The sequence below is a fragment of the Thalia democratica genome, chromosome 4 (assembly GCF_965202585.1).
Source record: "Thalia democratica chromosome 4, ktThaDemo2.hap1.1, whole genome shotgun sequence".
Lineage (NCBI taxonomy): Eukaryota > Metazoa > Chordata > Thaliacea > Salpida > Salpidae > Thalia > Thalia democratica.
In genome coordinates, this window is record NC_139168.1 from 48,692,420 (window position 1) to 48,706,703 (window position 14,284).

Sequence of the window (14,284 nt, forward strand, 5' to 3'; positions counted from 1 at the left end):
CCAAATCATGTAATATTCAGAAAATTGTATACAGTTAGTATGTACTATAAAAAATATAAGCTGAATACAAGAAAGTTAAATTTATAACTTACATGAGCACATTAGTACTTTCTGTGTCATTTTCATTTGCTCTTTTGATTTCAGCTTCTCCTGCTGCTATAAATTGAGGTATTGGTTGCTTGAGGGTTGAATCTACCTAGTTTTTGATTAATTAGCTATAAAAATTTATTTTCAAGCAGCTTAAAGTAATCAACAGTAATTTAAAAGTCTGTTATAAGTCAGTAGAAAATAGCTTGACCATTATTACAAGGTAAAATTTAACTTAGAAAAACTTCTTTAAAATATATGTATGCTTTTGGTATATGAAACTAAGTATTTTTTTAAAGAATAATTTTAGAGTTTACTTGGAAAAATTAAAAAATTACATATTTACTTATAATGCACGGAACCAGTTACATATATTTGCTTATTATTTAACTATATTTATACTTAAATATAATTTTAGATTTTTGTTTGTGAAACTACAGTTAATTGAAAAGTTTAAACTGTACTTTATTTATATAGTTTAATTTTAATCTAAAAAGAGTTTAAAAAACTTAAAAAATATTTCTAACAGTTAAATTCTGTTACTTATTTTCAGTAAAACAGTATTTTTAAACATAAATGTTTTTAAATGCTCTAGGAATTTTACTACTAGCAAACGTACTGCATTGTATACATGAGCTATTAACTGAGAGTATCTCTGTGTTTCAGTATCTATAAGATCATACGTGTACTTGATCGTATTTAACAAGTAAAACTCTGCTTTGAAGACGTAATCACCTGCAAAAGTATTTAAAATCTAGTACATAAAAAGTGCTTTAAGCTTAGATGAATTTAAGCATAGCAAACTTAGGTAAGTTTAGACGAACCTAAGCTTATCTAAAACAATTTCAAGTTTTTATATAGAAATAACATACTAGTAGCCATCTTAAGCCACTTTGACCATTTTCCATACTGTTTTGCAACTTGCGTGGTTACCCTGAAACTGTATGTTGTGCCAGCTTCTATTTCTCTATTGTAAAAAATTAGATAGTTCGGATCTGACACATTTCCACTTGGCGGATAAACTCTTTTAGCTGAATATCAAGTTGGTTTAAGGAAATTTTATTGCAAATACGATCAGTTTATATACTAGTTAGTAGATTTAGAAACCGGTCGCGAATAAAATATACAATTTGCATAAATCTATTTAAATAAGCTCTTTACATCCCAGTAAATTGAGCATTTTTTTTAGTTAAGGCAAATAACTATATACTAGTTAGTAGAAGAAAAACCTGTGTATGTGCTGTCTCCTGATTTTTTAGATCTAAGAACAAACCAAAACTCTATTCTGTTATCTCTGAGATTTTTTGGAACTTTCCAACTAAGTCTGACAGTCTTGCGATCTTGCAATGAGGCTCTAAATTCAGGAGGTTCCAATATTTCTATCAAAGTGAAAATTAATAAATAATAAAACAGTTAGTTTATTGGGAATAAACAATAATTTGTTTTTTTGGAAAATTTGTTAGAAAAAACAAATACATAGTTTAGTTTTATATTTTTTAAAGAATAAAAGTCTATTTGTAACTTATTGATCAAAATGTATGAACATCATTAAACATATTATGTTTGTTAAAACACATTCAAAAAGTTATAAACAAAACTAAAGTTTTTAAATGAACTTTTTTCTACTAAAGCTAAAAACATACTTATTGTTCTCTTATTTTCAAATAAAGTGTTTTTTAAATTGATAGTTAAAAATAAACTACTGACTATTTTTTAATTTGATTACTTAATATCATGGATATTAATGCATTGAAATATTTAAATTCAACTTAAATTTCAATTAAAACCTATCTAAAGTTTAAATACAGTAAAAATTAAGAAAGTATTAAGTTATAATAGGAACATCAATAAGATATCTACCAGTAAGCTTACAAAGACACTATAATTAAACTAGTAGAAAGTGTTTTATAGGATTCATTCAATACCATAAGCTTTTTTAGTATCATGCTTATCTTTATTCATTAGTATACAGGTTTATGACGATATTGAAGTGTACAGTAATGATCAGTAAACAGTAGAAATTACAATGCAATATAGAAAAAGAAAGTTGTAAAGAAAGTCAAGATTAAGCTGTTTTGAAACAAAAACTTACGACGACAGACTGTTCCTGGTGGCACCTTAAAGCTTTTACTAACGTCTATTGACAAACGAGGACATATGCACTTGTAGCTTCCTAGTATCTCTTGGCAACCATTAATTGATGAACACCTTGTGTTGGTATCTCTACATTCACTGTAGTCTAACAAAATAAATGAAAATGTGTAATAAAAAAATCATAAATTACTAAAAAGATTAAAATTTTAGTACATTTTAATATTTGTTTGTTTTTTTACTAGTTTCATCATAGAAAATTGTTTTTCGTTTTCATCAAAAACAGTGTTTAACAGTGTGAAATAAAACTAGTACAATATACTCTAACAAGCTTGAAAATATCTTAAATATTAAAAAGTACTTTATAAATTTTTTTAGCAATGAAAACATAAACTGGAGTAGCGTACAAAGAGTTATTATTCAAATTTGTACTGATTTTTTTACCTCTAACTTTTACACTTCCTTCAATTATCATACCAACCGCTGAAACTTTAAGATTTAATGAAAGAGGTTTCAAAAGCAACATTTTATAATCATGCAATTGACCAGTTATTGACTTCATTCGTTCTAAAGCTAAAAAATATTTTGTAGTAAACTAAGAAACGATACAGCTTACATTCACAAATTTTAAACCTAACTAACAAAATAATGAAAATAAAACTAATTTAAGTACATTTTAATATCAATAAAATTGTTAAACCTTAAAAGTAATAATTGAAGATAAAACTAGTGTACCTTTTTTAGTAAAAAATATTTTACTCCATACTTTAATTTTTTGTTGGCTTATAAGTTCTGATTTATACGCTACTACTTCAGTAATATTTAGTTCTTTTTCATACTTGACTGCAAATGAAACCTTAAATCATTTGTAACTTTTAGCACATGTTTTAAAACTTAATTAATTTTTTTTTTTTTAAATTTAGTATTACTTTATTATAAAAGTTAAACTTAGTTTTAAGAAAAAATAATTTGAGAACAAAATATACTTACAGTTATTGAAGTAAACAAGAACTACTGTTTTTATATTATTTAAAAAAAATTATTTACCAAATCAGATACTGCTTTATGTACATGATTTTGTACAAGTTTATCGTAAGACTCAGGCTGGTCAAATAGCTCAATTTCAAACTCCAGCTGATATAAGTCTGACACTAAATAAAAAGTTATATCTTTAAAAAATCAAAAATATTACTCTTACACCTTATATATTTTAATATACAAAGACATTAAAATTACATTAACAATTTAAGTATAAACTATCTAGAACTTAAAGATAAACATTTTTTTATTGAACAGTAACATAAAGAATCTAGTTTGGTTTACAGACTAGTTGAGCAATTATTGAAATATTTAAAAAATTATTAGTTTTAAATGTAACATAATAATTATAAACAAAAAATCTATAGAATAGAAAGTCAAAAACTGTTTAGAAAAAAAAAAAAAAGTTCAAAAAATAACAGTAAAAACTGCAAACCCATATGAAAACTCCATTCTTTTGACCATTTTCCTGGACCTCTGGTTGTTACGGCTCTAACACGCACATCATAATAGTGGTATCCTGTTAACCCAGTCAACTCTAAATTGTTTTGAAGTGGACTCCTTCAATTTGTAAGTTATATTTAGTTTATCTAAAAGTTAAGAGTACTATATAATTATTAATAATTTATTTTAATATAGTACAGATTTAGAGTGTATCAGCTTTAAGTTTTATAACTAAAAATTAGTTGTTTAGTTAAACTTAAATGCATGTCAATTTTTATTAAGAATGTTTGTATAACTTAAAATACATAAACAAACGCTTTAAAAAATTGGCTTCCTGTTGTAGTAAATACACCGCTGTTATTTTTCCATTGTACTTCAAACTGAGTAACTTTTCCTTGAGCTTTGTGCGTTCTTGGAGGTTTGCAAGAGACAAGTACCTTTTCTCTTCCTACAGACCACATCTTTGTGTAGGTTGGTGGTGCTTTCAAAAAGTAAATTTCAGATTAACTCAAGACTTTTGTTTAAAACAAGTAGCTCTTAAAGTTAAAAAAAGCAGTACTAAAATTAAAATTGGAAAAGTAAAATAATTGCATATCGTTTCTTTTCATCGTAAAATATATCGAAACTAATTCTATTAAAACAAAAGAGGAATTTTAAACGTATGATAGAAGGGTAAGTCTTTTTCGATCTTCGAAGTATTACTATTTGAGAACCTAAGAGTGAAAGTGATTAACTGGTATCAAAATTTTCTGTGTAAAATAAAATAAAATGAATTTTTTTCTGTAATAAAATTTTTTTTAGAAAAAAATTTGTTAATTAAATTTTTAAGTTTATTTTTGTTTATACAAGAAACCCTAAAAAAAGACATACATTTTAAGTTTTTAAGTATATTTTTGAGTATTTTCTTGTTTTTCTTAGCTCCGTTGAAGTGTGTAAACCCGTTAACACACAGAAACATGTGTTAGTGTAACAAAAAAAGAATTCTATTTAACTTTTTTCTATCATATTTTAGTACCAATACTTAAATTGAACAGTATGTTATAATTTTCAAAAATAAATACATCAAAGAGTTTTCTTAAATTTTAGTTATAATTTTATCAAATAAAGTTTTGTATGTAATACTTGTTGTTGTAAACTAAAAAAAAAAACCTGTGTTTATTACGCACATTTTTCCAGGAAAGAAATCAGGATCATGAGATACATCAATATAACCTAACTTGCATTTACAATAGTAAGAAGCATCCTTATTATAACACAAGCTTTTAACATCACAGATACTTTTACCACTACCACAAAAGTCCATATCTGTAAACAAAAGCATTTATTTCAGGCATTAAAATATTTTCAATTTAATTCAAAATTTTTTTTTTCAAATAATGCTAAAAACACTATACTATACTTTTCTGACTATGATTATTGGTAAATTAAGAATTAAAATTATTTGATTATTGTTTATTTGGAGTAAAGATTTAGTAAACCAATTTAAATTCTTTCTCGGTCGCTGTCAGTAAAAAAACAAAAAGGAAGCAATTGAGAATTTCACAAATAATTTTTTTTTATTTCCGTTATTTATTAATATAAAATATTACAAATTTAAACTATTATAAATATATGCCTCAAATTATAAGTTGTTACTGTATGTTTTAATAGTTAATATACTTAAATATCCTATTTAAAAACTGTTGTCGTTTTTGAATGAGCTTCTTCCGCATTACTATAAGTATATTTTGAAAAATAGTTTAAATGCTTACTATCGACTTTTTAAACTTTTAGTTAGTTCTGTGTTCATAAAAAAAACTAAAGATATTTTATCATTTACTTTTTTTAGCGTATTTTATAAACGTTTTATAATTCTTATATCAAACATACTACTTTCACTCCTAATTCAATTAACTGAATGATACTTTCAAAGCTATTGTTTTATCCTTTAAACTTAAATTAAATAAAGGTTTTAAGTTTAAGGTATTTAAATAATTACAATGAGAAATGTTTTACAATTAATTAAAAAAGTTTCAAACGACAAAAAAATCGATTTAAATATTTGTGCTACGACCTGGTGCATAAAAAAACCTTTTGGTTATTGAGTCGCACACTACTTCGATTCCCTTTAACATCTTGTCCAGGACACAACAAAAAAAGGTATATGTTGTACTTAAATAGCAACTAAACTAACTTTTCTAGTTGTTAAGTATCTTACCTTTTACAGTTACGCTCCTTAAATATGATGATATGTTTCCTATTTTACTTTGGTCGAGTGAGTCTGCTAAATCATCAGCTACAACATTAGAACTTTTTGGATAAAATATTTCGTATTGTACCTGATATAATTCATATACTTTTAATTAACTTTAGTCGTTAGTCACAAAAAAAATTAAAAATAATCTTTTAAATTTAAAATAGTTTTAACACACTAGTATTTTAGCTTTTTTAAATGTATTTAAAATAAACTGTCAGGAAACTATGGCTGACTTTTGTTAAATTATTAAAAATTTACAACAACTAGCAGCTTAACAAGATAAAAAATTTCTAAAAAATATCTTCAAAAAAAAAGTAAAACTGCGCTAACTTTTTATGAAGACATTTTTTATTTAATAGACTAAAAAATTAATAAAAGTATTTAATGATTTCAATTCAGCAAAAGTTCAAAAATTACTCACATCAACCCATGATTCAATTTGTTCTTTTCTTATGAAATCTATTTCTCTTGCCATAATAAACCCACTTGGTAACAGTGACTTGAACTGCAAAAAAAAGTATAATTTAATTTATTTAAAAAAGTTCTTTATAACTAAATAAGTTTTTTTTTTTAAATAGATAAGAGCTTCTAACCAAATCATGTACAATAGTTTATTTAAATATTATTAAGATTTACTTTCTAGATAGTTAGACTGCTTAAACAAAGAATGCAATAAAGTTTAAATAATCAAATTCTTTTCAAGTTTATTCATTTTTTTAAATAAAATAAAATATATTAAAAAAATTTCAGCATAAAATATATGTCATACCGAGTAAAATACTTTACTTTATACTATCTTGCACTGATTTTTTTTTCTGGAACAGAAAAAAAGTTCTCTGTAAATTAAAGTACAGTATATGAAGTATTATATGTACCTAATTTTTTTTTCAATGTGTTATGCTTAAAATTTTCTGAAACTTAAACTGTCGAAACTAAAATTTTAACTTATAGCTACATTATTGTACTACTTGAAATAACTATCTTTTAAGGAATTTGTAAAATACAATCATTTATAGCACAATTTTAATGCATTTATATAAAGTATTGTTTTAGAGCCCTCATTTTATTAAGATTTTAAACAAATATTTTTTTTGCGTTGTATTTAACACTTATTATCAAAATATACACAATCTTGGTAGAAAAATTATTGTTTATTTAATAGTTGTTGTTTAAAATATAAATCAATTGTAAATAAACTTTTAGATAATTTTAGCTAATTAGATCTTGCAAATATGATCTTTGAATAGTTTCTTGATTTATATAAAAAAACTTGAACTTGTAATTTCACAAATTTAGAAATATAAAAGATAAGCAACGTTGTAATCTTTATTTTACTACCAAGATTTTGAAAATACTTTGATTGAAAAAGAACTAAATTGCTTTATCTAAATATAAGTTGAATTATTAATTCTGTTGCATTATGTTGTAGAAAGTTGTTTAAACGAGCTGTTTATCCATTTTACCCCTGAGTCATAGAGTAAAAGAAACTTAATTTTGAAAGCTTTTATTAGAATTAGATAGCTACTGGAAAAATTATTATTGTCTAACTTTTCAAATTATATTGCTATGCTAATAGGTATTTATATTTGAATTATAATATCTAGATATGCAAACAGTTAGATAAAAATTTTATACTTAATTTTCATAACATTTGAATGGAAAACCATTACTTTATACTAGTTAAACAGCTTTCACTAACTGATTTTTTGAACGCATCTTTGTAGAAAAGTTTCATTTCAGAGTTCAGAATAAACGTCTTTATGTCTGCAAGGTATTATTATGTTTATAAGCTATAAAAAAGAAGTTTATGATACTGTGCTTTTTAGTGGTTCTAACAAAATTAGTTATTTTTTAACATTTTACTACAAATTGTAATCGCTTGGCCCAAAAAAAGGGACAAGCCTCCCTAACTGAAGGTAGCACCTCAAACCAGACTGGTGTTGTTACAATACAATATATCACTATTTTGTAGATAGAAATGGTCATAATTTTCTCATTATACAGTATATCACTCATTTGTAAATATAATTAGTTATAATTTTCTTGTACTTTTTAACACAGTTTTACTAAATACAGTTGAAAACAACTCAATAACAAATAAAAAGTTAAGTTTTTATTAATACTTTTTTAAACTTCAAGTATGTTTTTATCAAACTCCTGGTAACTTTTCACCATTAAGTAAATAACTAGTCTTCAAAATTAATGCTTTATAACACTGTACAGAAAAAGCAACAACAACTTTAAAAAGTACAGTGCGTTAACAAGCTCGGCTTTTAAAATATTACATCATACTACTGTTTTACAGTGTATACACTAATTTTGCGCCAAAATAAGCATTATTCTTAAGAAGTCTTGATGCTTTATGCAGCAACCTTAAAGAAAGTGTAAAATTATATAAATTGGTTTTTATATAATATAAACGTTGTTCTACTTTCTTCATAACAGGGTTTCCCAAACTAGTTTTCATAATTGCTAAGAAACTGCAAAAGCAAAAAATAATCGCTTACACCTTCCTTATAACAAATCAATTACCATATTTACGCTTTACTTGTTATTTTCCCTTCATAGTCATAATTGCCCGTTTCGTGAAACCCTGGTTTATAAAGTATAGACTATAGATCAATTTAAATAGTATTTAAATAAAGCGGTATACCAATTAAAGCAATTTTTATATATCTTCTTTCCTGAAACATGGATAAACATTTTATATTATAAAAAATAGTGAGTCATTTAAGACCTTATTTAGTTTAAAAGTGCTATGTTTGGCTTTTATAAAAAACTATAGTCAAATGATTAAACTTAATGTATACGCAAAAAAAGATATCACTAGTTTATCTCAATAAAATTAGTTTGATGCTTTAACTTACTTAAGTTTTTTTGCTTTAATTATTTATTAAACGAGTAAATGAAATAGGTAAAAAAAAAAGCACTTGAATATTAGTACTAAGACGACATCGAGACTATAGGATAGGGATCGGTAAACTGCAGCCCGCGAGCCAAGTCTAATCCTGAAAGCAAAAATATGTGGCCCGCAAGGTACTTTTAAGCTGAAAACATACTATGTTATTAAAAAAAAAAATAAATAAATAAAAAGAACATTTTTTGGTAAAAACTTTTAATTAGGCTCTTAATTCACTGATTACTCATTGCTAGTATATTTCAATATCAATTATTATATTATTTTACAAGGTATAAAAAATATCTTACCAAATTTAATAATAGGATTATATAGAGACGATGGACTTATAGCTGTAGAAAATTAACTAAGCAATATAGAAATAGAAAAAATTAAGAAAAAAATGCACAAATTTACTAAAAGCAAAGGCATAAATTTAATTCTAGAAAACCCCTCTTGGAAAATTGACTACTTAGATCTAAATTTCAACTTACTGAACCATACATTCTATCCATATAGAAAAGACAACAACAAAAAAAAATATATAAATTTAAAATAAAATCACCCACCAACCATACTCAAACAAACCCCAAAAATGATAGAGGCCAGACTTTCTAAAAATTCAAATAACAAAAACCTGTTCAACAACATAAAACAAGACTATAAAGATGCTTCAAAAATAAATGAATACAATTATGAAAATAACTGTACAGAAGAATGCAAAAATAAAAAAAGAAATAGAAAAAGAAAGATTATATGATTCACTACCCCATATTGCAGATCTGTCAATACAAACATAGGCAAAAATTTTCTAAAAATAATAAACAAACACTTTGGAGAAAATAGAAAGTTGAAAAATGTTTAAACAAAAAAAAATTAAAATTAAGCTTCAGCTGCATGACAAACATTGAAACAATAATAAAAAAAACACAACAAAAAACTAATAAACGACCATAAAATAACTAAAGATGAATCATGTATCTGCAGAAAGAAACAAACATGCCCCCTGGAAGGAGGAGAATGTAGAGCAGAAAATGTAATTTACCAGGCAACAATAAAAACAGACAATTCATCAAAAATATACATTGGAATAAGCGCCAATCAGCTAAAAAACGTATTGCAAACCAAACGACAAAAACTACCTCCACTACAAGCAATCAACCGAACTTTCAAAAATAGTACATAAACTAAAAAATGAAAAAAAAAACTACAAATTAAGTTGGAAAATACTACATACGGAAAAAAAACTAAACCAGGAGCAATAACATGCAGGTTGTAACAAATTACATCAACAAAAGAACGGAATTAATGAACTCATGCAGACACAAAAAAAATTATTATTAAACTGGAAAACAGACAAAACTTAAATAGATTATAATACTAGTACAAAATAGGATTTCGACTTTTTCATGGAGTTTTGTTGATATTTGGTTTAAATTAAATTTTTTTTAGATAGTTCTCAATTCATCTTAGATAATTTTTTTAGATATTCCTTAAATCCTTTTAAATTTCAACTCTTACATTAACTTACACAAAATTAGATTTTTTAAAATTTTTCAGTGACTTTAAGTTTTGTTAATGTTTTGTTGATGCTTGGCTAAAAATTCCAATTCTAGATAGTTTTTAATTCCATTTAGATAAATTTCAAGCTATAAATATCTTTAAATTAAAAAAAAATCTCTTAATCCAGTTAATTTTCTTTTGACTAATTATATTAACTTAATACAATTCTTTTTAAAATTAGTACTAATTTTATCTAACTATAAACTGATAAGCTTGAATTTTCGAATATGTAACATTTTAGTTTTTTGTTTAGATTTTCATGCATGGCTGAGTTTTTAAATAACATTATAGATAAGCAACATTATTATGTACAGATCAGTATTTTGTTTAACTTGAAGAGGTTGCAATTTTGTGTCACCGAAACCCGGTTGTCAGTAAAAAATAAATTTTCACAACTTTATTTATTTATACTAATTATTACAAATAACAGCAAATCCCTAAGACTTTTTTCTATACAATGCAGCCCGCAACTTATAAAATGTTGCTGACCCCTGATTTAGACCAAAGACAACTTTTAGAGCTTAACTTAAAAGATCTGTAAGGCATATATATATATATAGTAAAATTTTATCTCTTCTTGAAACATAAGTTTAACTTATCATAGATAATAATAATAACAAAATCACTAAAGTTTTGTTTTCATTTTAAACTGAAGTTTGGTTTAAGTTTTTTTTTAAAGATTCAAATTGTGTTAAGAAAAGACACCTAAGAGTTTAACGACTATTGGTAGTTAAATTTAGTTATTAAATGCTGTTTATAAATATTAAAAAATGACTTTAAGCACAACACTTTAAACATATTAAAGTTAACAAAACTAAAGTACAGAAAATTTCTGTAATATTAGTACAACTATCGATTACAAAATCAGTTTAATTTTGATAATTTTACAGTTTTTTACTTTAAAAAAATAACTAAATACGGTAGCTCCTGTTGAGTACGCACTTTTAACTTAGCCTAAAAGTGCACACTTAACAAAAAGTTCGTACTCAAAAAGTTCTGGTCTAAGTTTTTATAAAAATTTTAATTTAAATGTAGTAAAACTTACTAGTATTATGAACTGATTATAATATCCTAAAATTAAAAGTTAACATTGATTAAATAATTTTTAATTGAAGCAAGCTGTTTGGTTGTAGAACTATTCAAGTGAGTGTTTAAATGTTTAATATAACTTAGTAAGATTAATTGTTTTTCTAAAATTTTAGTTTAGCATATGATTGTTTGAGTAACTAATTAAAGAACTTTTCATTATTGGCTACTTTTAGACTACATTAAATATGTAATATTTATTTTTTAGAACAAGAAAAATTGCAATTTTAATTTTAGGTTAAGTTAGTTATTTCTAAAGATAATAGTAAATTGTAATGTAAAATTGTATAGATTTAACTTTTCATGGCAAACTTCTTTAAAACAAAGTTTAAAACTTCGGTAAAAAAAAGTTTTAGTCATTAGCATTTTTAATGTAAACTGCGCTATTCATTATTTTCATAGTTTTTAAGAAATATAAAGCTTTTCTAATAGTATTTATATACGGTTTTTTAAATATTTATTTAATTTTGTTGAATATGGGAAAACTAAAGTGAAAAATAGTTTTTTAATTGGTTTCCTTACTAATTTAGTTTTTTAAGTATGCAAAGTTTTAAAAATATGTTTACAGTTTGAACTCAACGTTTAAAAAAAAGTTTTTATTCAATGAAAATTGAGATTTGAAAATTAAAAAATACGATTTAAGAGGAAGACTACTGTACCAGTATCTAAAACTATATTTGTTGAGGTTAAAAAAAACTGTTATCTACAGTAAAATATCTTATTTACATTCTATTCTACTGCATACATTTAAATACTTTTTAACTTTGTTATATTTATCAAAAGTATTTTATTATTCGTTCAAAAATACTTATGCAATAAAATTTTAAACTTTTAACGATAAAAAGGCGGATAAAACCAATTTCAATAAAATTTACAGATAAAAGTACAGTTAATGTATTACTGTACTAAATTTTTATACGGTTCTGCTAAAAAGAATATTATAGTATTTTTGAATTCATTTTTAAAAGTACGAGAGTGTTGAAGCTTGACAATATTTTTGTCAATTACAGTTTTTAACAAAAACATTCATTAAATTTACCAAGATGATTAAGAAACACGTAAATATTGTTTGTACATTCACCTGCTGCAACAGTTAACCATTGTGTTGAAGGATACGAATTGCTGCTGACACGAAACTTATAAGTTGTATGAAATACAATTCCTCCAACAAACTTGAAGAAAGATGTTTGCTTCCCTTGCAAGTATTGCTTTAAAAATAGTTTTATGATACAAACTTAATAATTTTAAGAGAAGTATTATTTTGGTAGATGAAAAAAGAGCACTTTAAAAAGAGCTAGCTGAAGAATCTCAAAAATTGCAAAATTTTGAATAAATTCTTTAAGAAACTGTTAAACATTCAAATTTTACAAGTTATCAAGAAAATATATACAGCTTAAAAGTCTATTTTTATATAAGTAAATAGAAAATAAATAAATAAGTTGATTAAAACACACTTCAAAATTAACTTTACTTAATTGTTTAGAATCTAAAAGTTTGTCAATGTACTTAAACTCACTACCATATTGTTGTTAAATGTGTACATATATTTATACTTTCGTATTCTATTTACTAAAAAGAACGTTTTAGAAAAAAATAAAGCACTTTTTTGCAGCTCGTGGAGTTTTTGAAGCAGTATTCTAATATGTATTTAACATTAGGTGGGGGGTCTTTTGTGTGAATAACATTATATTTAACCCTTCCAGTTGTCTGTGATGTTACTTCTGCCTTGAAATTGATTATGTTTCCTAATGTTTAGACGATAAGTTATTACAATTAAATAAGTTTGAAAAAGATTTAAATTCAAAACGATTTTAAAATTTTTTAAGTATTAATCTAGTCTTTTAGTAAAACTTTTAGTGTGTTAGACATAGAAAATTTCTGAAAAGATCTTTAAAAAAACTAAAAACGTTTAAAGCTAATATAAAACCTGACATAAAAGGTTTAAAAGAGTAGATGGTTTTTTTTACTAGTTTAGCTAGTTATAATATTTTTCTAATAAATACAAATTCATTGCACAATTAAAATATTTACTACACTTGGATTGAATATATTTTACTTTAACTATTGTTTATCTAATTCATTATTTGAAAATTTAGATGAAATTAAAAAACAGTTTATTAATTTTGTTAAGTAAATACTCATTTAAACTGAAACTTGAAATTGTCGGTCTACACTTGTTATTAAAAAAAAACATTAATATTTTTCAAACAACAATACTCTGTTCCTAAAAAAAAATTAGCTAAAAAAATAACTATTGTATTAACCTCTCGTAAAGTCATATATACAAATAGTAAGAACCAGAAGTAACACAGTTTGTGTTAATTTGTAGTCCATAAAATATGATTATAACTTACTACCGTATTTCCCATTTTATTATAAAGTAACAACTTTAGACTGTGAGTTGTTTAATGCCCTGTGGCATTAAACACATGCTTAAAGCATTTATTAACGAATATGTCTTTTATCATATTTTGCAAAGAGTATATGGCAAAATTTGATGTTGCATAAATAAATTTAAGTTTATAGTTGTTTTTCTTCAATAGTTTTATGTTTAACAAAGTATAACTACAATCATTCTAAAATAAAGGAATAAAATAAATATTCTTAAAATAATAAAATTTCATTAAATTCTAAATATAAAAATAAATTTGATTCATTTTCTTGACTTAAAACTTTCGAAACACAATAGTTTCTTTGTTGTTTGGTGTTAACGAAAATTAAAAATAAACCTTCACTGATTTTTGAACAAGTTTGTATTTATCTTTGATGTTTTTTTAACAAACGTGTATTTTTGATACTCTTTTACATTCACCAAATGATAATTTAATTACTGTACCGATTTT

The 14,284-nt window shown here is 24.3% G+C and overlaps 1 protein-coding gene across 2 annotated transcripts in view; it reads right to left on the minus strand.

The window, feature by feature from the left end:
• Positions 1-13,835, minus strand: part of LOC145833823 (uncharacterized) — a 31,344-nt gene extending 17,509 nt beyond the window's left edge. For both annotated transcript variants that reach the window (XM_082941017.1, XM_082941018.1), the window contains exons 1-17: positions 13,706-13,835; positions 13,044-13,186; positions 12,523-12,649; positions 7,596-7,660; positions 6,318-6,401; positions 5,858-5,978; positions 4,810-4,965; positions 3,976-4,141; positions 3,653-3,777; positions 3,226-3,329; positions 2,914-3,034; positions 2,623-2,751; positions 2,180-2,326; positions 1,317-1,466; positions 960-1,118; positions 707-822; positions 93-196 (exon numbers count right to left, since the gene is read on the minus strand). In XM_082941017.1, the coding sequence (XP_082797143.1) occupies positions 93-196; positions 707-822; positions 960-1,118; positions 1,317-1,466; positions 2,180-2,326; positions 2,623-2,751; positions 2,914-3,034; positions 3,226-3,329; positions 3,653-3,777; positions 3,976-4,141; positions 4,810-4,965; positions 5,858-5,978; positions 6,318-6,401; positions 7,596-7,660; positions 12,523-12,649; positions 13,044-13,186; positions 13,706-13,775 (2,087 nt within the window). In that variant the 5' untranslated portion in view covers positions 13,776-13,835. The remainder of the gene's footprint in view (positions 1-92; positions 197-706; positions 823-959; positions 1,119-1,316; positions 1,467-2,179; positions 2,327-2,622; positions 2,752-2,913; positions 3,035-3,225; positions 3,330-3,652; positions 3,778-3,975; positions 4,142-4,809; positions 4,966-5,857; positions 5,979-6,317; positions 6,402-7,595; positions 7,661-12,522; positions 12,650-13,043; positions 13,187-13,705) is intronic.
• Between the last annotated feature and the right edge of the window lie 449 nt (positions 13,836-14,284).